Below are 25,115 nucleotides of genomic sequence, written 5' to 3'. Positions count from 1 at the left end.
TCTTCCTTAAAGCCTCTTATTCTCTCATTGTTCTGTCTTTCCCAGGGCAAAGCCTCATCTCCACCTTCACACTGAAAACAGAGGCCACCACTAGGGACATCAGTCATTCAAAACAAGGCACCCTCTGCTCCTCCTTTCCTCTCCTGTATCCTTGGCCAGTCCCATCACCTGCCTCTAGGAGGAGCAGTTCTTCTCCCTGACCAAGGCAAACTCAGCCCTCTCTCCCTCCACATTCAGGCTCTCCTCACTTGCCACCCACTCTCTGGGCCACCTCGGCCACTCAACAGCTTCTGCTGCCTCATGGAAGTCAAAGTCCCCTATCCCTTCACCTGTAGCCCAGATCTTTCTTGGACCCTAGGCCTTTAAAACCGGTTGTGTCCTAGACATTTTCCCCTGGAAACGTTCCACAGGCACCTCAGATTCATCCGATCTCGAACGGAATTCACTGCTTCTTCCACTTCCAACACATGCTTGTCATTAAAGAGCACTTTTCCCCAGTGCTCTGTTTATATCAGCAGAGGAATCAGCTGGAGGGCTTGGAAAAACACACACTGCTGGGCCCCACCCTAGAGTTTCCGAGTCAATAGGTCTAAGGAGGAGCCCAAAGGACCTGCCTTGCTAACAGGTTCCTGGAAGCACATTTTGAGAACCACTGGTTAGTGAACAGTGTCATGAGCTCATCTTTCCTCTTGTCCCCTGAACATCCTACCAACGACCAAATCCTGGGCTTTCCTCCCTCCAGGCATCCTTTAACTCTGACCCCTTCTCTGCATCCACCTCCTTGCACTCCAGCCCCAACCCAGCCTGGGCACCAACATCTAAGCTGGTTCCCTGCCTTCTCTCTCTGTCTCTCCCAGTGGCATGTGGGCCCCAGACCTCAGGGATGTTCCCTTCTTCAGCTGGATTCACAGTGGCTGGTACAGAACTGTACACATCATGGGTGTTCAATCAACACTTGTGGAAGGAAGGAGAGAGAGAGAAGGAGGGAAGAATTTTTTGCTCAAGTCCCTCATCCACAGAGGTTGCTAGAATAATCTTTCTAAAACACAGAAACACATATCTGATTACATCATGTCCCTAATGTAAAAAATTTAAGTGATTCCCCATTGTCTGCACGACAGAAGTTTGAATTTGGTATATGACATCTGAGGCCCATCAAGCTCTGGTCTAGACTTCCTTTCCAGCTCTTCACCCCCGACTCCTCCTCCATGTGCTTGACATCTGGCTTTCTTGACCACTGGCCTTCCCCCAAATGCTATGCTTCTTCCCTTCTGCCCTTTGCACTTGCTTTTCCCACTGTCTAGAATGCCTTTCCCCAGGACTGTACCTTAATTTATCCTTCAAGCATAGCTCACTCAAATGTCCCTGCCTAGAGAAAGCCTTTCCTGGCTCCTCCTGGCAGAGCTGTCACCCCATAGCTGCCTTCCTGGTGGCCCCTAGGAGAGTGTTATTACCCTATCCCATGAAGGTAGGAAAGAAGTAACTGCAGCTCACATCTTCAGACCACTTACTATGTGCCAGGCACTGTTCTCGGGGCTTTGCACAGATTGCTTTGGTTCCCCCTCACATCAGCCCTTTGAGGTCATGCTATTACTGCCCTCTACCCTCACCCATTTTACAGAAGTGAAAACTGAGGCTTGGAGAGGTTCAGGTGACTTGCCCAAGGTCATCCAGCCAGCAAGTGGGACAGCTGGGCCTTGTTCTCCACTGTATGCCCAGAACCTAAATACATGGGCACAGCACATTAAAGGTGCTCATGACGGTCATTTGAATGAATGAATCCCAGCAGGCAGTATAGTTTCTTCAACTGTATCCCCCATACCAGGCAGATAGTAGAGACTAATAAATGTTTTTGGAACAAATGAATGAATGGATGGATGGATGGATGAGTAAATGAATGGTATAAGTGCCTGCTCACCATACGTATGGATTTAAATTTAGCCCTACAAGCATCCCAATGACACATGGTGAAGGACTGAGGGGAGAGGAGGAACTGAGTGACCAGGGAAAGGTGTGCAAGCTGGTAACTAGTTTGGACTTATTGATCTTAAAATTTCTGTGTATTCAAAACCTACCTGCTGGCTAGTCTAGATTAATGGAATTCCCTTCCTATGTATATGTCAGGGGGTTGGCAAGAAAAAGCATTTGAAAACAACTTCTCAGTGGCTCAAGATAGATCTGGCTCCAGCACTGCTACCTTTCCTAGCCCGAGTAGCGGCCGCAACCGCAGCCCCAGCCCCATGTGGCGGATGTTCACAATGGTCAGGATTAAGGGAGCAGAGCAGAGTGGCTGGGGTTGAAAGTGGGGCTCCTGGTGTTAGAATGCCTGTGGATAACCTGGCACTACCACTTATTAATTGTGTGACCTTGGGTAAGTCGCTTTACCTCTCTGAACTTCAGTTTCCTCATCTGTAAAGGTTGTGGAGGGAAGAGCATCCACTGAGATGATCCACTCAGGAGTCTCAGCACATTGCCTGGAACCACAACCTGTGTGCCAAATGCTATCTGTTCTGTTTAATCATGAAAGGATCTAGTATTGCCGGGGTCCCTTAAGAACTGTAGAATGGGGATTACTGCCATTTTACAGATGAGGACACCTGAGGCCAAGGGTCTTCCTTCACGGGTCAGACAGCAAATAAGTAGCAGAACCATGAGGTCTCTCAATGAGGGGGGGGGGTTCCAAAAATCCTGTTCCAACTTAGGGTCACCGCACGCCATCTACTGACCAAGGCAAGGAAGTGGTCTAAGACACGAGACAATGTGCAGCCACCAGGATGGGTCCACAGGAAGGACTCCAGCCTCACCTTCAGAGTGGAGGTGAGATGAGCCAATGAAATATCAATGCAAGATGAGATTCGTGGGTGCCAATAACCAAAGAGGACCATCCTCTCTCTTTCCCTGCCGCGGCTGAGATGGTCTAGATAACTGACACTCAGGGATTCCACCACCCACATTACTCCCTTTGGAAAACTGAGGCCTGTCTCTATGTCCTGTGGCAACTAAAGCCCCAGACAATAAACAGCTGACTTATGTCCCATGCCTGATGCAGCAAGGGTAGCTCACAACTTCCTGAATCAGCCAGGCGATATTAGCTTGTTCGCTGGCTGTTTGGCGGGGCAGGGGGCTGGTCAGAGAGGGAAGCCTCCTGGGTTCAACTTACCATGGTGGTCGATATGGTCTCCGTGGTGATGGAGGGAGTGGTTGCTATGAACTCCCTCCCCACTGAGGCACTCCCATCAACCTGCTGACCAGAGGAGGAGTCGTTAGAGCTGGGGAGAGCCGGGTACACCTGCAGCATCTGTCACCTGGGCTCACGGCCTCCCAGTTACAAAGTGACAGGCTGTGTGAGTGAACATCACTGGCAGGGGGCTGCACACAGACCAAATCACAGAGGTGCAACAGGCCCTCATTACATTTCAACCAGTGTATCTGATAAAGAAAAAATAATTTCAGACTATCTGGCAAATTCTATCCAAATTGCAATGAGTGTGATCTTTGACCTAGCCATCTCTAGGAACTGACTCTTTGGATATAACCTTTGAAAAGCTCGCCGAGAAGTACCAGCAAGGAAATTCACGGCAGCGCTGATTATGAATTGCACAAAACAAAAACAACCACAAGGCACGCCATTGGGAGACAGTGAAGTAAATCAAGATTTGCCTCCTAAGTGAGATGAACAAGAGTAAGGTGGGTCTATGTAGGCCAACAAGGAGTGATCTCCAAAATAATTACTAAGAAGAAAAGTAACGTGTAAGAAAATGATCGCTTCTGTGTAAACATTGTTAAGTATATAGAGATGTAGGTATCTGTGTTGGAATAGGCTTATATTTTTTTCTGGGTGGTAATATAAGAAAAATCCCATTTTGTTCTGCTTGAATTGTATAACTATAAACTTTTTTTTGTTGTTTTGTTTTTATGTCGATAAGGGTTACTGGGCTGTGGGATCTAGGGCCAATTTTAGTTTCTTTATGCTTTTCTGTGGGAAAACACAACAGAAACACGTGTTACTAAAACAAAACAGGTCAGGGGGGAAAGCAGCTTGCCCAAGGTCACACAGCTCATCAGAACTCAAGAGTCCTGACCTGTAGTAGGCGGCCTCATAAACTCCTACTATCATTATAAAAGTGGGAGAAAAAATTCTGGAAACAAAAGAATTGCCCATGTTGTATTGGTTTATGTCTTATTTCAGTTTTCTCTTTGTCTCTCTTTTTTTCCCGGTCACCCAAGCTGGAATGCAGTGGTGCAATCCTAGCTCATAGTTCACTGCAACCTCGACCTCCTGAGCTCAGGCGATCCTCCTACATCAGCCTCCCGAGTAGCTGGGACTACAGGCATGTGTACCACACCCAGCTAATTTTCGTATTTTTTGTAGAGATGGGGTCTCACTATATTGCCCCAGCTGGTCTTGTACTCCTCGGCTCAAGCGATCTGCCTGCCTCGGCCTCACAAAGTGCTGAGATTACAGGTGTGAGCCACTGTGCCTGGTCTTATTTCAGTTCTTGAGAAAAAGGTTAGCCTCAGAGCCAAAAAGCTCCTAGCATTGTAGCTCTTCTGGCCAGGAAAAACCAAGAGGGCATCTATCAAACCCTCAATCTTAATTTCCCAAGTCTAAAAAGCACAGAAGGAGTGCAGGGAATGGATTGGAAGTGGTGGACCTGTGCCTATGCCTGATAGCTTTCTCCAGGTGGTCAGGGTGCTGCTTCTTGTCAAGACACATGATCTTTGGTTTTCTTCTTTCACTTTGTTCATTTTACTGATCTGATGTGGAACTCTAATGCATAAAAAATGACCCAAGGTGAGCTGTTGACTGAAGCTGAATTGGGATCTCTCCCTCTTCTCTCCCCAGGCAGCTCCTGGGATACCTCAAGAAACCTCTCCAACTCCTTGAAGCAATGTGAACATCAAGGTCCCAATCCACTAGCCAGTACAGTCCTCCCAATATGCCCAGGAGGAAGGGGTAGACAGGGTCATTCCTATTTTATGGATGGCTAAATGGAGGCTTTAAGAGGTATGGTCTACCCAGGACAAGAACCTGCTTTACCTGTCGTCCCTTCCCAGAGCTCAGGGAGGACACTGAGGCACAGAAGAGCATCAGGATTAACATGTGGGTTCCAGGGAAGCTGGGATTAAAAGGGTTGGCCAAGGGGTTTGGCCACAGCAGTGGGGACCCTACCACCAAATGCCCAATATCTGTGCTTAGGGTACATTGGAAGGCACAGGTTACCTGGGTGTTATCCATAGCGGAGACTCTGGTCTGCAGTACGGCCTCCGGCTCAATCTTCTTTCTAATGGCCAGACTGCTGACAGTCATGGTTTCCGTTTTCACGGGCTGTAGGAAAAGGAGGGAGAATGCTCTGTAACTGAAACCCTAGCATGACCCTTGCTCACAGGCAATTGCAGTGTGGGGTCTGCAGGCTATCTCCTATCCCCACAGCTGGCCACATTTCTGGAAGGGTACTCAGGTCCGGGTAAAAGAGACGTGGTGTGATATCATAGACAAATAGCCTGCGAGGAGAGCCAGGAACATCACCAGGACCAGGTAGGCCTGCCCTGCGCCCCTGTGCCACACACCCTCATGGTGGCTATAAGTTGTTTTTTAGGCTACTATTAGAACATCTACCATTTTATTAACATACTATATGCCAGGCCCCAGGCTAAATGTTTTGCTTCTATACATAATGTCAACGAATCCTGAATGACTTCACTGGTGAGCTCACCACCTCTCAGCTGCGTCAGCCGAACTCTTTTTTTTTTCTTTTTTATTCTCTTTTTTTTTTTTTTTTTTGAGACAGAGTTTCCCTTTGTCGCCCAGGCTGGAGTACAATGGTGCGATCTCGGCTCACTGTAACCTCTGCCTCCCAGGTTCAAGTGATTCTCCTGCCTCAGCTTCCCAGGTAGCTGGCACTACAGGCCCACGCCACCACACCCAGCTAATTTTAGTATTTTTAGTAGAGACAGGGTTTCACTATGTTGGCCAGGCTATTCTTGAACCCCTGACCTCAAGTGATCCACCTGCCTCAGCCTCCCAGACTGCTGGGATTACAGGTGTGATCCACCGCACCCGGCCTGAACTCTTCTTTAGAGCAAGAACCACATATGCTTGGAGGCCTGCAACACCCAGGCAGGAGATGTCAATGAGTGAAGAGGGTTTGTTGAGGACTGGGGTGAAGTAGAGAGTATGTGGGGTCTATTTGGGTATGGCCAGCTGTGACTATGACCTTTGAGCATCTGATTTTTTTTTTTTTTTTTTTTTTTTTGAGATGGAGTCTTGCTCTGTTGCTCAGGCTGGAGTGCAATGGCGCAATCTCAGCTCACTGCAACCTCTGCCTCCCGAGTTCAAGTGATTCTCCTGCCCCCGAGTAGTTGGGATTACAGGTGGGTGCCACCACACCCAGCTAATTTTTGTATTTTTAGTAGAGACAAGGTTTCACCATGTTGGTCAGGGTGGTCTGGAACTCCTGACCTCAGGTGATCTACCTGCCTTGGCCTTCCAAAGTGCTGGGATTACAGGTGTGAACCACCGTGCCCGGCCGGTTTTGTTTTTTTTTTCTTGTTTTGTTTTTAAGAGACAAGGTCTCACTCTGTCATCCAGGCTGGAGTGCAGTGGCATGATCAAAGCTCACTGTAGCCTCGAACTCCTGGGCTCAAGTGATCCCCCCTGCCTTCTTGCCTCAGCTCCTGAGTAGCTGGGATTACAGGCACAAGCCACTGCGCCTGGCTGAAGGGGATTCTTATAGATGGTTGCAACCCTGTAACCCAGCCATTCATCCGGTTAATCATCTATTAGTGCCTAATATATGCCAGGCCTTGAGGAGGTGCCACCTGGTAGGAGAGTAGGCTCGTCAGCCACTGACCTGACCGCTTTGGATAGTGCTGGAGCATAGGCATTACAGGGCAAGGGGGTAAGGGGGCAATACTTCTGCCCAGGGTGGTCAGGAAAGCAAGCCCCTGCTGGGAAACTGACATTTGAACTTGGTCCTGGAACATGATAGGTTTGTAAGGCACCGAAAGGGAGAAAAAAAACCTGCTCAGATTGTATAGCACGAAGTGAGAGCCCGGAGTGGCTAAGCTCGTATGTCAATGCTGGGAACGTTGAGGAAGGGAGAATGTAGGAGGGAGCCTGGGTCTAAAAGAGATGAGGGGGCAAAGGAATGATATGGGCAGATGTGCCTTAGAGAAATCCCTTCACAGCTCTGCAGAGGAGACCACAGAGAGGCCCAGAGACAGTCTGTCCCTCCTCAATGACCACATTTCCTCTCTTCCAGGAGCTTCCATTACCACCCTGAGACCCCAGGGCCAGATGGATTTAAACTGCTTCCCCTTCCCTGGGAAGCCCAGACTCCAGAGAGACGAGCCTGGGCCTGGATCAGGAAAAACCATTCAGCTTTCAGACCAGGCTGCAGGAGCCCCCAAGAGTCCAGAGACGCATGCTCTCTGCAGGTGCCATGCAACACAGGTGGGGGTGGGGGGGTCAAGTAAAACCAGACTACCTGTCATCGCTCGACCTCAGCAAGCAATGGGGTCACAGGGTTAAAATGCCAAGGAGCGCGTGTTAGGGGTAAACCGAGATGGCAAACATGCGAGCACAGAACCATGCTGTTCTGAGGAGGGGCAGTCATGCAACACGAGACAGAGCTTCAGGCTGCAGGCTGGGTGCTCGGTCTTCTCACAGGTAGTCCTGGGCCCTGTGAGCATGCGGTGCCCAGCAGGCCCGGCTCTTGAGGAAGCTCCACTGTACCTCAAACTGGGGCATATCCGGAGTGGAGCAGGCCCCTCGATCCGGGCTGTCCTCAATGCCCCCAGACTCATCATCCTGGCTGGTGGCCCCCTTGTTAAGATCCCGGGAGAACACCAGGCCCTCAGTGTCTGAGTCGCTTTTGTCCCGGTCGAGCTCAGGCAGGCTGCGGGAGAAGTCTTCGAAGGCGCTGCCGTGGTAGTCACCAATGACCGTGAAGTCCACCTCAGCCTCCAGGCTGGACGTAGAGCTGACTGTGATGCTGGAGCACTTGCGCTCAATGGCCAGGTGGTTGTCCTTCAGGAACACCGTGTCCCTCTCCTGCTCCTGGTCCTCATCGCCTGTGTCACTCTCTGGGGCCCGGGGACGTGGTGGTTTGACTTTCTCCTCGGAGCCCTCCCTCAGCCCTGCTCTCTATGGCCAGATAAAATCAAACGAATGGGGATGTGGGGTGGGGAGAGAGAGAGAAAGAGAAATCAAGATGGTGAATGTCAGGAGAAATCTCGGGGCTGTGTTGACATCCCGAATGGAAGAGCAGACCAGGAAACGAAAAACACCCCAGGAAAGGTTCCTTGAAATCATAACAAGCTTAAAAAAACCAAAAACGACTCAAGAGTGGAGATGCCCCTTTCTGAGGGTCTCACACTGATGGCACAAGCAAGTACAAAGCAAACGTCCTGCCAGTGAGTCCTGGACAGGAGGCTCCATCCAAGGGTAGTGGATCTGGGAGCTTATTGGAAGCAGCATTGCACGAACAGCAGGGATGGAAGCCCGGACCCCAGGCCCATCCGTGCAGGCGGGCATTGAGAAACAGAAACTAAGGAAGGAGATCCAGGGATTCAGGGAGACCCAGGAAGGAAAGGCAGAGAGGTTGGAGCCAAGAGCTTTGAGGAACAAAAGAGGAAGCCAACATGTTTGTCAATTCCACTGAGTCTCCGGGGGAGGGGTCAGCATCTACTAGAGAGAAGAGCCATTTGGGGTCAGGCCTTTTGGGCACGAGCTTCTTGGGAGCTGAGTGCTACGCTGGCTCTACCCTGAGCTCCATGAGTAGACCACGGGCAGGTCAGAGAGTAGAGGCTCTGGTCCCATCAGTGTAATTGACAACAGCGGGCCAAGGCAGTGCCTTGGGGAACCAGCAACTCTTGTCCGACATACATACCTCTCAACTGGCCTGTCAGGGATTAAACACCACACACACATTTTTGGCTGGTTCATGACATCCTTTTTAAAGACCAACCTAATACCCATGAAAGATTTGTAAAGAACTTGGCTTCTGGTTCTAGGGATTCAGTGGGCTTAGACATTCACTTGCTAAGCGAGCCTCCATTTAGCCAGTTTCTGGAAGGTTGAGAGGTGTGAAGGAGACATTCCAGACAAGCCAGAGTTGAGCAGCACAAGAGGTGCTGCCACATCAGGTGGGAACCTAAGGCGGTGATGCATCCTGGCCAGGTGAAGGTGACCGGGTCATCAGGGCACAGAGGGGCTGCAGAGACCTGAGGGCCCAAGGGGCTGGTGAATCTCAGGCGCCCCCCCTTCCCAGGGGTGTTGGCTGCTAAGTTGGTGGAGTGCTTCTCTTCCCTGACCGTATCTCCGGATTTGTTCTGGATTAGAGAAGATAGTTAGTCTTAAGGAGGCAGAAAGAAACTTGGCACTGGGACTGAGAGGGAACCAGAAGCGAAGGATGGAAACCTCTGGACTGTCAGTTTTCCCAAGGCGGGAGAACCAGGGATGGGAAAGGATGAAGAAAGATCGCTGGACAAGCCAAGCAAGGTAGGCAGGAACCCAGCGGGTAGGAGCGGCAAGGCAAAGCAGGTGTGTCATTTGCTGGTGATGGCGCCACCTTCTCCATGGGGGTTGTGTGACCCTCTGGGCACCAGGTCACACCAAAAGCTGAGGGTCTTTGTGGCCAAGCTAACACGGGCCAAGCAGAGAAGCCCATCATTCAGCCTGAGCTACACCCAGGCCCATTTAGGGAAAAAACTCACAGGGATGGATAAGCAGCCTCTGATTGCAGTAATGACGAGGGGCCACTGAAACATGCTTCTAAAAACTACAGAGCATGCGGCCAGCCCCCATGGGTGGGGAGCAGCGGTGGGGGCGGGGGCTCACGCGGCCAGTTACCCCAGTTCCAGTAGCTTCTGCCAGTGTGGTTTCACAGCCCGAATCGGGGGACACGGGCTCTAGTTCTGTGCGTGCTTCCTGGTAGGATGCAGAAGTGTCCTCCCTGAAGTGTCTGGTAGCCAGAGGCATCACTGTAGAATGTGTGGCTTTGGGGCTAGCAAAGTCCCCTGGGGGCTGGAGTTGGGTGAAGCCCAGGTCTGAGAGCATACTCCACTGCTGCTCTGCCTGTCCCACGGGGGCCTCTGAAGACAAGTCATTTGGAAGGGCGCTTGCTTCACCCTTGCTTGTTCGGCGAGTTTCAGCTCCATGGGTCTCAAATATCCGAATTTTATTGGCCACTGAGGTCTTGCTAATATCTTCTATGGAGCCCTCTTGGACCCCCACCTGGAAAGAGGTCATCTCCCTCTTTCCAGAGAGGGAGGGAACTGGAGGGAACCCCAACCCCAGAGGTATGCGCCCCTCAGCTTCTTCAGGGACTACTCTGGGCTTTCTGCTGGTGATGGAAGGAGGCCTGCGCTCACTTCCTGTGGCAGGGGACACCACAAACCCTACTTGGTCCTTGGGCTCTGGGCTGGCTTTCAAAAGATGGACAGGTCTAAGAAAGGGCTCCCTGAGCTCCGAAGGCTCCCCTGACCCATGGGAGGTTGGGCTTGGAGAAGCTTCCTCCAGAGCTGCCAAGTCCTCAGAGTGACCAGGGGAGGCCGGCAGGGGGATGATCACCTCCATGTGAAGAAATGCTGAGGCCTCACGGTCCTTCAGCTCAGCCCCTCCTTTCTGGATGGGAACCACTCCCCTCTCTTTGGGTGGGAAGTTGCCTCTGCCTGGTTTGGCTGGCTTCCTGACATACAGAGGGATGGCCTGAGGGAGGGCGCAGGCCTGGGATTCGGGACGCACACCGCATCCTCTGTGAGGAGGGTGTTTCTTCAGTTCCTCTGTGGGACTTTCCTCAGCCTTTCCCAGCAAATCTCCACTCACGGGGGCCCCTTCCTCTCGGGCTGCGCTAGCTGTTGGGTGGGGAAACTCTCCTTCCACTCCCCACTGGGCATCTTCCCAGCCTTCAGCAAATGCCTGTCCTGCAGTAGGTCCCTTCAGGTCACCAGGTCCTCCACGGTTCTTGGGGGTCTCTGCCCCTTCCTCTAGGGAAGCCAGGTGGGCTTCGTCCTTGCTCCTGCTGGAAACAGCAGCAGAAACCCTCAGGTCTGAGGAATTTAGCGCCGGCCTGGGCTCACCTCCAGGAGGGGCATCCAGGCGCCCTTGTCTCTCCTCCAGGGGTGGAGGGAGGACTTGGTCTTCTGAGTCTTTTTCTTCATAGTTTAAATAGAAGCTCCTCTCTGCAAAGGAGGTATCAGTTTCATCACTCGACTCAGCTCTAGCTTCTGCGTGGGCTGGATCCAACAGAAACGACTGGAGTCCTCCCTTGTCGGAGGCTGGAGAGAGGACGTCCACCTCTGCTGGCCTGGTCCCTGAAGCAGTGGGTCTCCCACAAGTGTGGGGCTCCTCCAGCCCCTTCCTCAGCTCTGTCTGGCCCTCCGGCTGACCATGTGACATGCAGCGGTTCCTGATGATTGCCTCTCTGGTGTCTGCCCTGAGCTTGGAGCCCTTAAGGAGCTTTTCTGTCAATGTGCTGCCAGAAGATAGGGCAGCCCCTCCTGGGCTTTCCCTGATCCAGGGGCTTTCCTCTCCCACTGACTCAAAGTCTTCAGGACTTGCAATCATTTTTCCTCGTTGCTGGGTGTTTGCTCTTCTGGTTCCCACCATTTCTTCTGTGGCCACTTCCACTTTGAACTTGTCCACCAAAACGTCTACCTTGGAGAGTCTGCCATCGGCAAGGATACCAGCAAGGCCTGTCTGCCTTTCTTCCTGATGCATGGTGGTCACTTTTAGGAGACCGAGCTCTTCTGGCCTAGTGTACTGTCTTTCTATAAATACCCAATGCTCTGAACCCTGTGTTTCAATTGGAGCAAGAAGAGTTAACATGAAATATCAGGCACCTAAAGAATGGGTGAGTTTTTCCCTTTGTAAGAGGGGACCAATCTACCACTGAAATGTTTGACTTTGGGACAGCACATCCCCAGAACTGGCTGGGGAGAGGAAAGCATGATGTGCCAGCCATTCTCATCAAGGTCCCTCTTCCCATCAGGTGCTTGATAAATTATTGACCAATTTTCCTCAACCACTGCTCCCAACTTGATAAAATGGGATGGGGTCTTATGCCCTCCCCCATGTCAGCCATGGGGAAACGGAGATCCATGGATGGGCCAGGACCCTTCCTCTTCCTCTTTTAATAACATAACTGCCATCGTCAGAGGGGAAAGTTGTTTCCATCACATGGAATCTTTGAATGTTAGAGTCAAAAGTACTCTTACGATGTTATCCAGTCTCATCTCCATATTGTGTAAATGAGGAAACAGGTCTAGAGAAGGTCAGTGACTTGTGCAAGGTCACTGTTAGTAGAGGATAGAGTCAGGAAAAGAAAGCCTGATTTTTGAGGCTGGAGATCTTTGCTAACTTATTTTACAACCACGGAATATAGGTGCCAACTGTGATCTAACGGCAAGTTGAAGGGATGTGTTAAGTTTCACAGGTCACAGCCTGAAATCAAACCTTTCTACGAGGGCTTCTGGGAAGAAAGCAGAGTAGTCGTGGAGATACCACATGGCCAGGTTAGTGCCAGGCACCACAATGGCTTAAACAGCTTGAACGCTGTGGGGTTCAACTCAAAAGAAACAAATACCAGGGCCCATTCTAATTCTAACAAAACCCATATAAAGAGCAGAAAAGGACTCAATAGAATGCATCAAGGAAGGGAGAAAGGCAAAGATCCAAGCATCATCGTGCATCAAAAGCACCAGAGGCCAGAGTGGTGGCTCACGCCTATAATCCCAGCACTTTGGTAGGTTGAGGTTGGAGGATCATGAGATCAAGAGATCAAGACCATTCTGGCCAACATGGTGAAACCCCATCTCTACTAAAAATACAAAAAATTAGCTGGACATGGTGGCACACACCTGTAATCCCAGCAACTTGGGAGGCTGAGACAGGAGAATTGCTTGAACCCAGGAGGCGGAGGTTGCAGTGAGCCGAGAATGTGCCACTGTACTCCAGCCTGGTGACAGAGACTCCGTCTAAAAAAAAAAAAAGGCTGGGCGCAATGGCTTATGCCTGTAATCCCAGCACTTTGGGAGGCTGAGGCAGGAGAATTGGTTGAATCTGTGGGGCAGAGGTTGCGGTGAGCCAAGATTGCACCATTGCACTCCAGCCTGGCCACAAGAACAAAATTCCATCTCAAAAAAAAAAAAAAAGCACCAGATCGCAGCACTGTTAGGCCATCTCCCAACAGCCTCTACCTCCCCACAAGAGTTCTTCAAACAATGCCTGGGAGGGGATGATGGACTTCTAGGACGGTTAGAAAAGCAGGAAGGTAACTGGGTTTTTCATCTTGTGGCCACAGGATCCTTCCCACAAAATTTTAATGGAAGTCCGCTATGTGACAGAAATACAGAGCTGCCCTGGTAAAGTTGGGGGTGTGGGCAGCCTTAGTGCCCTGAGGTACCTCTCTCCTTTGAAATCACTGCCCCAACTAGAGCCCCTCCATGATACAGATATGAAAACTGAGACCTGGAGAAGCATCTTGCCCAAGGCCATACAGGGAGCAAGTGGAAAGGCAGGCCTCGAACTCAGTCTCTGACGCCAAGTTCTGTGAAGTGTGTCCTCTCCACCCTACCATGACCACCTCCACAGGGAGACGTGCCCAAAACTGCTCCTGGCAGCAGGAGGGTGAAGGTTTATATGACCTTGGGCTTCTTTTCAGGTTATGACTTGGTGAGGAGTCTGTCAGATCCCATAAGATCTGAAAAATTTTGAAGGCCCAAGAGAGCATCATAAACTCTGTGTTCCCCACTGTGTTTTGAGAAAATGTTTCTGATTGTCAGGGAATCAGAACCCATTAAAATAATCTTGTCCATGGGAAAGCGAGATAAAAGGAAGGGGGAAAGGTCTAGGTAAAGTCTGGGGTGGGTTTCTGAGATTTTACTTCAGGTCATTAAGCCTTCAGGACCACAGCTCCTGAACCATCCCAAAGGGACGTGCTTTGAGAGCCTATGGAAGCTAGGTCCCTTTGCTCATTTCCTTGAGAAGCAGGTTCCTCCAGCTGCCTCCATTCCAGCTGTACTGACATCATCTGCCTGGTAATAATGGCCAAAGCTAGTCAATGAGCCTCCTTCTGGGACATTCCTGCTCCAATTCTAACTAGCAACTAGGCTAGATAAGCAAGAGTGAGTGGAGCAGGTGCTGGCAGAGAATGAAAAATAATACTGCATGAAGAAAGGGGAAACGTATAATGATTGTTAGTTACTATGTGCCAGGCAATGCCAGCCCTTTGTCTAAGTTATTAAATTTAATCCAAATGGCAACTTGTGATATTGTTATCCTTATTTCAGAAGAGGAAATGGTATCCCAGAGGGGAGAGGCCATGCGCAAGATCACATACTGAGCAGCGGGGGACAAAGTAAAACGTAGGATCCTGAAGAGGAAAAGAAGACTGAACAAAAAGAGAAAAACTTCCACGGAACGAAAGCACGGGTGGAGCCACACCCCTGGCCCGAGGGGTTGGCGTGAAAGTCATTCTAACCCGAATCACAAGATGGGATAATGTTACAGTAGCCCCAGGTAGCCACAGCCCTGCAGCCATTCAAGGAACAGACAAGAAACTCTCCAGCCTGGCTGTTCCCCTGACTCCAGGCTGTTCAGGCCCCTCCTGGAGCTCTGGGTCACATTTTGGGGCCTGACATTTTTGTTTTGTTTTGTTTTTGAGACCGGAGTTTTGTTCTGTCGTCCAGGCTGGAGTGCAGTGGCGTGACCTTGACTCACTGACACAGCCACCTCCCAGGTTCAAGTGATTCTCCTGCCTCAGCCTCCCCAGTAGCTGGGATTACAGGCACGCACCACCATGCTCAGCTTATTATTATTATTGTTACTGTTATTATTATTATTTGTATTTTTAGTAGAGACGGGGTTTCACCATCTTGGCCAGGCAGGTCTTGAACTCCTGACCTCAGGTGATCTGCCCAACTCAGTCTCCCAAAGCGCTGGGATTACAGGCGTGAGCCACCATGCCCAGCTAGGCCTGCCCTTTTATAAGAGGAGGGGGTTCAGAATAAGGGGCCCTCCAGAAACGATGTCCTGGGAGAAACTGCGAAGAGAGTGAAGTGTTCTAGGGAAGGGGAGGTGTTCAAGTCTCTGAAGGGCTGGCCTGGAGGAGGATGCAGAGCGGCAGTGGGCACCAGCGGGCAGAATGAGGCCTACAGGCTGCTGATTTGAAAGGGCAGGTTTTAATTCAACACAGTAACTTCCCAATAGTTAATGGGCTGCCGCCAAGGACAGCAAAAGTACCCGCTGTGGAAGAGGCTGGATGGACATTACCAGGAGAATGATGGGGGCGTGGGGTGCAGGTTGTGGGCTCTGCTCCCCAAACAGGCACCTGTCCTTGGTCACAGGAGCATCTCTGTGTCCAGGACATCTCTCTGGCCCTGTTCTTGGTATGCTGTTGACTCCTGTCCAATTTCCCTCAAGAGAGTGCGCAGATAGTTTTGTTTTTATTTTTAGATTGAGAAAAATGCATAGAGTAGAAGTATGATTTATGTTTTATCACTTATGTAGCTCATTTATGTCTTTCTTAAAGTTCCAGCACGTTTGCAGCAGCACGGAAGTTTTCTCTGAGAATGGAGAAAGGTACAGGCCCTCAGAGGAGAGCATATGCCAACAGAGGAGCGGCAGATATCGGGGAAGACAGTTCTGCCCAGATGATCACTCAATACCTTCCAACCCTGAGAGTCCATGAAATCCCAGCAGAGGAGGGAGTGCAGCCTCCTGCCTGGGCCTGGATTCTATGCCTAGCATCCATGCAGGGCCACAGGAATTTCAAAGAGCCCTCCACTTGCTGCCGCCCTGGGCATAGAAGCAATGGTCGCCTCATTTCAAACACTTGCCTGACCAATCTCTTTACAACCCTAAGGATACTCCTTAGAGAAAGATGTCCACTTTTGCCTGCCTCTTTGATGGGCCCAAGCTCCAAGGGAGTTCAGAGAAGATGCAGGCAGGAGATGGCTGGAATGTCGTGCCCTAACTAGCCACTGCTAGACTTTATTCAGGCTTCTGAACAGAGACAAGACCTTCAGGCAGAAGGCATCTGGGTGCCATGACCCCTGATCTTAGCATAGAAGTCAAAGCCTGCCTCTAGAGTCGCCTGCCTTACCAGGGCCTGAAAGAGGGAGATCATTCCTGCCTCTCCTTCAAGGCCAAGGCAATGCAGGCTGTTCTGTCTTCCCAGAATGGTTGCAGTCCTGTCTCTCCTCAAAAACAAGGGATGAGGGAGGGGCTGGCCCTTTATGGATCTCTGGGATGGGGACATTTCCTTATCACAGCATGGGGACAGCATGGGTTACCCATTGCTTCCATCTGCTTGGCAGAATCTGGTACATTCCCCTCACCCCAGAGAAAGGGTTTTCTTAAGACCACAGAGGGTGGTTCTAGGTGGGCAGGAGGAAGGGGCACAGGAAGGTGAAGACAGTAACCTCAGGAGATGCTGCGAGGCTTTTCTGAGTGAACACTTCCAAGCCTGCGGCTGCTCCAGGCTCAGGTGCCAAGTCCTGCTGAGAGATGTCCTGGGTCCTCTGGGACTGCAGGGGAGGCCCAGAGCCAGGGAAAGGGGAAGAGGGAGGAAGGGAAGGAGAGACAGAGACAGGAAGAGAGGGAGAGAGAAAAAGTAGGAGAGAGAGAGACACACACACACAAAGTCCATAAATAGCCCAGCTTTTTAAGTCCCACATCTTTAGGATTTGTGGATTAGGTCAGGGAGTAGCCACTCTGTGGGCTGAGCTAGGGAGGGACTGCCCTTCTGAGCTACTTAAGGGAGGGAGGCCCACAGTCAGCCCCAGTGCCCTTCCCCCATGCCCTGCCCATTCTCATTCAGAGATGTTGGAGCCATACCTTTTAGACTCTGGCTCCAGGGCTTCCCTGGATGTCTCTGGCTTAGGCTATGGTTCAATACTGCAGTTTGGTTTACAACCCCCTTTAAACATTGAAACTTGGGTTTGGCAAATGGAAACAGTTAAAGTTCCCACTGTTTTCCCCTTGGCCCAGGTGAGGTCCAACAATATATGAGGAGGCTGCTAGGAATTCTGGATGACACGGGCATCTTCAGGATACCCCCCACAAAGCTGGTTTTGGCATCAGGGATTCTAGTCACCATCAGCAATAGCCCCATGACTGCCCAGCACCTTCCAGTTGAGAAAGTGCTTTTATATTCATTATTTCACTCCACTTTCCCAACTACCCTATGGAATGACAATTTTGGTCCTCCAAAATGGACTAGGCAATGAGGCTCAGAAAGGGGAAGTTACTCACCCAAGGACCCAGTCAATCCTTGTCTATGGCACCTCCCCATCTCCCAAATCTTCAAAGGCCCCTAAATGCCAAGGGAGCCTGTAAGCTAGTTCTGAATGGTCCATAGCTCCAGGGTGAGCTCCTGGACCATAGTTCTTTCCAGCAGTGGACTATACTTCTTGGGGCTGAGCGGGGCTGGGAGGTGGAGCAGATTCTACCTTTTAGTAAGACCCATCTTCTAGCAGTTCCAGCTATCACCAGCAGGTGGAGCACACCCTACACCAGGCTACACTGAGACACTCCAGAGCTCTAGACCCCACTTCCCAGGGCTCATCTTACCCTTCTCTTCTGGAGACTCACTCTTTCAGTAGCCTCTGCATTCCACCTCACCCACAGCCAGGCTAAGCCTGGCCAGCCCACATCAGGATTGATTAGAGGCCACACTGAAGGGCAGAAGGGGGTGCTGTTCACTGGCTCACTAGACCAGCCCCCGCCACCCAGTCCAGGGTCTTGCTTGTGCCAGAGGCAAACAGAGGCCCTTCGTGGATGCAGAGGTCTGCCATTCTTTCACGGCACCAGCCTTAAAGGCCCCCAAAGCATCCCTAATTCTGTGACTCACCAACCAGAAAGCCAACCCAGTAGCTCTCTCTGGACTTATGCCTTACTAGACAAAGCCGTCTGTTATCTAGCAGGTTCAGGCCATGGGTAGCACTGATCCAATAAAATGCTCTGCTAATTAGATCATGGGTGCATCACCAATTTTCAAAGCATTAGAAGGCAGCACACATACAATTGACTCTCTACCTGGTCTTTATGTGATTTGGTCTTGCTCCTAGGCAGCTATTGATTTAATAGCAAATACAATAGCCTGGGTCACAAGCAAATTGGGTTCTGGCTCCTCTTCCATCAGCTATGACACTGAATAAGTCCTTCCTCTTTCTGGTCTCAGTGCCCCTATCTGTAAAGTGAAGGTTCTGATCAGGTTCCCAGGGCCCTTTCAACTTTTATTTTATTTAGGAAAGGGGAATTTTATTTGTTAAAGAAAAGTCATCTGTGAATGCCTCTAGTTAAATTAGTATGCTTGACTTTAACACTTTGGATTGAAACATACTTTCTTTATCCTGATTTGAAGTTAACCTCCTCTGTGGAAAAGTCTGGAACTCTCAAGTGAAACAATAACTCACACTGCACATCGAGGTACTCTGCTACTCCCTCTACGTGCGTTATCTTGTTTAATCCTTACAACATCCCCATGAAGTAGGTGCTTTTATTATCTCTACCCAACGAGTCTCAGAGAGGTTAAGTAACAAGCCCAAAGTCATCCAGCTAGCAGGCAGCAGAGCCAGAATTTAAACCCAGGCAGCGTAAGTATACACCACAATTGGATTTCAGACCAGTAAGCAATAGCTTCAGGGAGAAAACACCTAAGTATAACCTGGGGTAAATATCGCCAAGATTTAGCAAGGGCTAAAAATACAGACTTGAGAGTCTAAATGCAGGGCTTCCCCAAATCCTAACTTCATCTCTTCTTCAATCGAGAAAACACCCCACGCTTTCCACTCAGAAAGGCAGGTCATGTGAGATCCTTTTCTGAAGCCTCAGAAGCAGGTCTGATTTCTGTGACGGGCCCATTCCCCTCCAGTGGGCTCCGAAGCCCCTTTCAGGAGGGACCACTCCCCAATCCGTGTTTTCACAATAGGCGCAACAGGGTCTAGTTCTGGATAGAGCTATTGGGATTCTCAAAATGTAGTACACATGAAAAGCCTCGGCAGCACTTGTCCAAATGCCGATGCCAGCACTGAGTTCAAATATCTGATTCAGTAGGTCTAGGCTGGGGCCCTGAAACCTGCATTTCTAACCAGCACCCCTTCCCCATTATACTCGGGCTGATGGAAGGGAAGTACACCAAGCTTCCATGAGTCTTGAGTTTTTCATGTTTTAAGTTAGTCTCCAGGACCCAGGATTCCAAGATTTAGTGAATTCATCTCCCTCAGCCTAACCTACCACCCTCTCCATCCCCACCAGCCCCTAAGCAGCAATGGGGGAAGCATACTGGTGTGGAGGATGAGTGTAAGTCAAGACGTAGCAACCCAATGCCTCTTTACCCAAGGCCCCTATCGAGGGGTTCAGGGTGACACCTACCTCATTGGCTTTCTCAGGGGTGCCCTTGGGGGAGGGGGAGGCAGGGGAGGAGGGCAGCCTGCGCTCCCGTTCCCAGTCTCGATCCCGGTGGATGAGTTTGCTGTTGGGCTCCTTCAGGGTCCTCTTGAGCTCATTGATGCTGGCCTGGTGCTTCAGCAAGACGTCCTCTGGCTTGTCTAAGAACTAGGGATAGATGGAGAGGGTGGTGGTGTTAGGGGAACAGCTCCAAGTGGGGGATGCAGGGTGCAGGGATGATGGCAGCAGTCACCATCACCACCCTCCACCAGCAATGTGATTCCCACTCTGACCTGTGTCGCCCTCATGGCAGCCTCAGAGGCCAACCAGGGCAAGGAGAACTACCCCAACAGGTGCACATCCCAAGGCACAGAGCACTGAAGATGAAAAAGAGGAGACGTCTAGTTAAGCCACCTTTGCTTCTCCCTTGCCTGGACAGCCAAACTCTACCCAAAGCCCACAGGTCTGGGTGAGTTCCCTTTGGTGCTACAAGCCCAGTCTTAGTCACAGAGGTGACTTCCCTCTGGTTACAACCACAGCATAGCAGGCAGCAACTGCCAGAGAGCTATAATAACTCACTAATCCTGTTCACTGGGCTGCTCTGGCTCATTCAGGGGCCTCCTAGATCCCTCCTGGATCCCAGTGTCCACTTTCTGGCCAAGACTTGGGCCACTATACTTAGCGGGATGTCCAGTCTGGGCCCCTCCTAGACCAACATGCACAACTGCTCAGGCCCTGGGGAGGCCCACAGTACAGATCCTCCTCAAGCCAGGGACATTCAGAAGAATGGCCAAGCTCCCACACTAGAGACCAGGGGCAGTCTAGTCTCCTCTGTGATGGGCCACTACCTTCCCCAACCACCCTGGACCTTCCAGATAACTTTCAGGTACTGACTCACCAATAGCAGACAGGGTGAGATATAGCCAGATAGAGAAAACTAGAATGCTGTAGAGTGTTCGGGAAGATTAGGAGAATTAGAGACCAGGAAGAAGAATGGTAAGTCCCATGGCTGGACATAAGAATTGAGCCAGGTATAGCTGGAGTTGTAGGATTCTAACTATACAGGTAGTGTTCCCCATTAAACTACCAAGTCTGTGCTCAAGTTAGTGCAGCATGACAGAGTCATCTCCTTAGGTCAAGGGAGGACGAGCTTTGTGCAGGAGCTGGCAGGGACCTGCCAAAGCTGTTTATCTGGCTACTTCTGGGGCAAAGTGGTGGCTGGCAGCCCAAGGACCCTTATCTGTAAGACTGTTTAAAAATTCATGTTAACTCAATTCAGGACAAGAAATGGACAATCTCAGCTTATTAAAGTCAGATCAGGTAATTCTGGAAGAACCGCTGGAAGGTAAGCTTACCCTTGGACAAAGCTAGAATCTTCCCCTGGGCTCATCTCTGGTACCCAAGGATCCACTATGGCTGACTCCTAAGCTATCTCAGGAAGGAAACCAATCCCAGTGAGGCTCCTGCTTTCCCTCCAGACATTTGTCTGTTCCTTGGGCATCCCTTCCCAAGCTGAGCTGCCCTCGGGACAATGGCTGTCTGAGAAGTCAAACCTGATGGCATTTGCACAGGGAGGGGGTTTGGGCTACAATGGGTAGTAAGTCCCAACCTGAGATGTGGCTTGTCATCTTCCATTCCAAACCTGCCCCACTGCCTCCATGGGTGTGTCATGTCCTTGAAGGCTACACGAAGCAGTGGGATCCTGGGATCCTGGGATCCTTAAAGGTTAAGGGCATTGGAGAAACCTAGTCTGAATGCTTTGCTGTGCAGACAGGGGACTGGAGTCTGAGGGGAATTTCCCAAGACCTTCAAAGAGTTGGTGGCAGAAGTGGGGTTGAAACCCAGATCTCAGAACTCCAAGGTAAGGCTCTTCTTATGTCCCAGTCTCTGGCCCTTTCCCTTGGCAGCCCAAGAATAAACCCACTTCTCTTGCAGTTAAAGTTCAGATAAAGAGTTAGTGACTGTGTGAGAGACAAGAAGTGGTTAACATGGGAGGAATAATTTGGGGGAAGCAACATATGGGAAGAAGACGAGGAAAGGAAGAGAAGAGGAGGAGGTTTTTGCCAGAGTTGAGCAGGAGTCAACCCTGCCTGGGGGAGGTGTCGGACTGGAGTTGGGGCAGATGCAGATGTGCTCTGAGGTGCCTCCCTCCCCACCGCAATCCCCACTCCCACATCTGGCTGCCAATAGATACAAAAAGAAGCTTGGGGTGAGGACACAGGGGACACAGATGAGATGGAGGCGAGACCAAACAGTGCTGTCGGGGAGGAGATGAATCTAGGGAAGGGGTGGGTGGGGGGAGATGAGCTATATGAAAGCACAGAATGGCCTGAAAGAGCTGGTGGTGCAGGTGGGATGGTCAGCAGGTGAGCTGCAAGTATGGAGGACCGGGTGAGCTAGGGAGAGGGTGGGAGGGCTGAGGAAGAAGGGAGAGATGGCCAATTGGCTAGGAGAGTCTAAGAAGGGAGCTAGAGAGATAAGCTTAGTGGGTGGCGGAGTGGGGAGCAAGGGCGGCTGCAGAGGGCAATGGCTGGGGACCAGAGATGAAGTTGAAGCTGAGATGGTGCCACGGAAGTGAGCCTGGGATGGACTGTGGGATGGTGACAAATGAGCTGGGGATAGGAAAGGCTGGGTAGGGAGGGACAGGTTGCATGCAGTACCTCCTGCTTGTGTCTCGGCGTGGTTTCCTGCTCCGGCTAGTGGGATGTGGTAGGAGGGAAAGAAAGCAGCAGGGTCAGTAGAGCAGATGGATTAGAGATGCCACGATGGGCTTGGTCCAGCAAGGAGCCCAGAGCACTCACACTCGACCAAGTGGAGGCCAGGGCAGCTGGGTGGGCCACCAGCAGGGCAGTGAGATAGTCAGAAGAAGGTGCAGGCGTGAAGCAGGGCGCTGTCCCAGGAAGGCAGAGAAGGCAACTAGAGGCCAAGTGGGCAGAGCCATACTGGGCAGGTGGGATATGAGAAAGGAGTTCCCTGTCTCTTGCTGTCAGTGGGAGCATGTTCAAGGCCCTGTGCTCACAAGGGAGATGGAAAGAAACCTGCTGAACAACTACACCAAGAGGAAGCTCTCCCTGGCCTGTGCGTGCACACAGCTGTGTGTGTGCATGTTGTTTACACATCGGTGTGCATGGATCTAAGGGTGACGGGTGCATACATATGTTATTAAATGCATGTGAGGCTGAGGTCATGCACTCCTGCATAAGCATGTACACACAGATACTGGGAGTGTGTGTGTGCACCTGAGTGGGGCATGGGGAAGTAGGAAGGGGACACACTTGAACCTCACACTCCTGAGAGCTGTTGGTGACACCCGGTCATGCTCTGAGAAGGAAGAGAGCAGTGCAGATCCAGATCCCAGTCAAAGGGGCAAATTAAGAGTGTGCAAAAGGAGGCCTGAGTCCTTTAAGGGACAGAGTGGCCCTCTGGAAAAGTAGGGCAAAGCTGGGGAGAGTACAGGGCAGGCAGCATGCCCACCCCCACGCCCACCCCATCCCAGCAAGGGCCAGGTATTGAGAGATGACCCAAAGGCAAGGCCCTGCCCATGGTGGACTCCATAGCAAGGGTGCTTGGCAACAGCTGGGGGCATATGAAGGCCAAGGCCAAGGGTAGACCTCAGGTCAGCCTCCTGATCCCCAGGGCAGAGGGTACGAGAAAGCCAGGCTCCTACCTTTAGCTCCTTGATCTTGGTTGGAGTCCTGACCTCTCCTTCCTCAGCCTCTGACCGTCGCCCCCCAGACTCGCCATCCTCCTCCCGCTTGTCACCATCAGGCCCTGCATCGTGGTTCTCACTGACAGAGGCTGGGCGGGAGAACTCTGCTGAAGTGGGTGGAGATAGCCGGGCAACCATGTGAGACCCCTCCCGGAGAACAGAGAACCAGCCTGGCCCTGCCCAACCACGCCTGGAGTGGAGCCAACTCTTCCACACCCCTCACCCGTTGCCCAGAGGTGTGAAGTAGACTTCTGGTCACGTGGCCGGTAAGTGGCAGACCTGCCTCCCAGCCCAGGACTCCTTCCTGGTTTCTACAGCACTAGAACCTGGGTTCAAATCTCAAATCCATCTCTTCTTGACTGTATGACCTTGGGTAAATTACACAATATTTCTGGGTCTTGGTTTCCTTATCTAGAAGCAGTGCCTGCTTTAGAAAGAGGAGGTGAAGAATGAACAAGCTAATGTATATAAGTACTTATGGAAGAATGGCTAGCACAGAGTGAGCCTTCCATCAATGGCAGCCCATAAATGTTGCTGTTTTGGTTGTGGTGGTTGTGGTTAAATACTCACCTGATCATTATTTAGCAACACACAAATATTGTGAGATTAGCTTTACTAGTGAAAGCTAAAGTCTTAAGTTTGCAACTAATTTACCTTCTTTATAAATTAGGGAGAATTCAGGGAGATCCCTGCAATAACACCTTTCTCACTCACTGGTATTCCAAAATGCTTTTCTGAATAGGAAAGGAAGGGGTGGAACTAGACTTTGCATCAGGCATTGGGCATAATCTGACTATGCCCATGGATTGTGTCTTGGTGGAAAATAGGCTGAAAAACACGGGTTTAAAATAACCAGAGCTCAGATTATCCTTGGGGTTGGCCTAGATTTTAAAAAGAGGATAATTATCCTTTCTATTCATATACACTCACTTTGCAAAGTACACATTTATGCATATATTTCATTTGATTTACACAATACCCTGTGTTGATGGCTGGAATGGGACTGGCTTATCCCCATTTTACAGAGGATGACTGGAGACGTCAAGTGGGGAAATATCCCACTGGTGACCTTTTGGTGAGTTGGGATAGGGACTGAGGCCTCCTGGCTTAGACTCCATGTTCTGTTCCTCTCTGATGAGCTTCACTAGCTCTAGGCTAACCTCTGCTGCCTGCCAGAATCTGGGCTTTGTTTGGCCCCTGACATAGTAATGGAAGCTACAGGGGAGGGACCTTTCCCTTTGCATAAACCCCAGTTTTCTGTCCTCTGTCTACCCAAGGAGAAGAAGGAGCTTCTTCAGCCTCAGACAAACCCTAGCAGAACTACACATCTTTCAAACATGCACAGGAGTCCTGAGACAGGTCTCACTTTCGTATACCAGAAAAAGTATCAGACTTTCTTGATCACCTGGCAAACTCCTAGGTATCCTTCAAAACCCTGCCCAGTTAGCACCCTTTCTGCAGAGCCCTTTCTGCCCCTTCTAAACTTAATTCCTCCCTCCTCACAGCTGCTCTACATTCTACACATGCTTCTCCCATTGCTTGAACCACAACAAATGCTTACAAACCTGCTATTCTACGAGCTCCTCAAAGGGAAGGGCCAAACCTATTCACTCTAAATACTATACCCAGGACCCAACACAAGGCCTGACACACATATAATACTCAGAAAATATAAGTAGAACTAACTTGCCTGGAGGCCTGCTCCAAGGTGTTCTGGGAGCATCTATGGTTTCCCCACCCAAGTCCCTACTTCCCACTTTTTTTTTTTTTTTTTTTTTTGAGATGGAGTCTCGCTCTATCGCCAGGCTAGAGTGCAGTGGTACAATCTCGGCTCACTGCAACCTCCGCCTCCCAGGTTCAAGTGATTCTCCTGCCTCAGCCTCCCGAGTAGCTGAGACTACAGGCGCCTGCCACCATACCCAGCTAATCTTTGTATTTTTAGTGCAGATGGGGTTTCACCATGTTGGCCTAGATGGTCTTGATCTCTTGACCTCATGATCCACCCCCCTT

At 50.7% G+C, this 25,115-nt stretch overlaps 1 protein-coding gene across 12 annotated transcripts in view; it reads right to left on the bottom strand.

The window, feature by feature from the left end:
- The window catches only part of EPB41L1 (erythrocyte membrane protein band 4.1 like 1), a 78,516-nt gene that overhangs the window by 15,361 nt on the left and 38,040 nt on the right, over nucleotides 1-25,115 (bottom strand). The window contains exons 12-17 of one of the 12 annotated variants that reach the window (XM_030914852.1): nucleotides 23,064-23,212; nucleotides 22,057-22,092; nucleotides 19,382-19,564; nucleotides 7,739-8,149; nucleotides 5,225-5,329; nucleotides 3,161-3,244 (exon numbers count right to left, since the gene is read on the bottom strand). In XM_030914852.1, the coding sequence (XP_030770712.1) occupies nucleotides 3,161-3,244; nucleotides 5,225-5,329; nucleotides 7,739-8,149; nucleotides 19,382-19,564; nucleotides 22,057-22,092; nucleotides 23,064-23,212 (968 nt within the window). The remainder of the gene's footprint in view (nucleotides 1-3,160; nucleotides 3,245-5,224; nucleotides 5,330-7,738; nucleotides 8,150-19,381; nucleotides 19,565-22,056; nucleotides 22,093-23,063; nucleotides 23,213-25,115) is intronic. The other 11 variants (XM_030914853.1, XM_030914857.1, XM_030914859.1 and 8 more) reach the window with 11 other exon arrangements.

Source organism: Rhinopithecus roxellana, chromosome 13 (genome assembly GCF_007565055.1).
Source record: "Rhinopithecus roxellana isolate Shanxi Qingling chromosome 13, ASM756505v1, whole genome shotgun sequence".
Classification (NCBI taxonomy): Eukaryota; Metazoa; Chordata; class Mammalia; order Primates; family Cercopithecidae; genus Rhinopithecus; species Rhinopithecus roxellana.
Note: the sequence above shows the minus strand (reverse complement) of the source record. Positions and strands in the feature narration are given on the sequence as shown.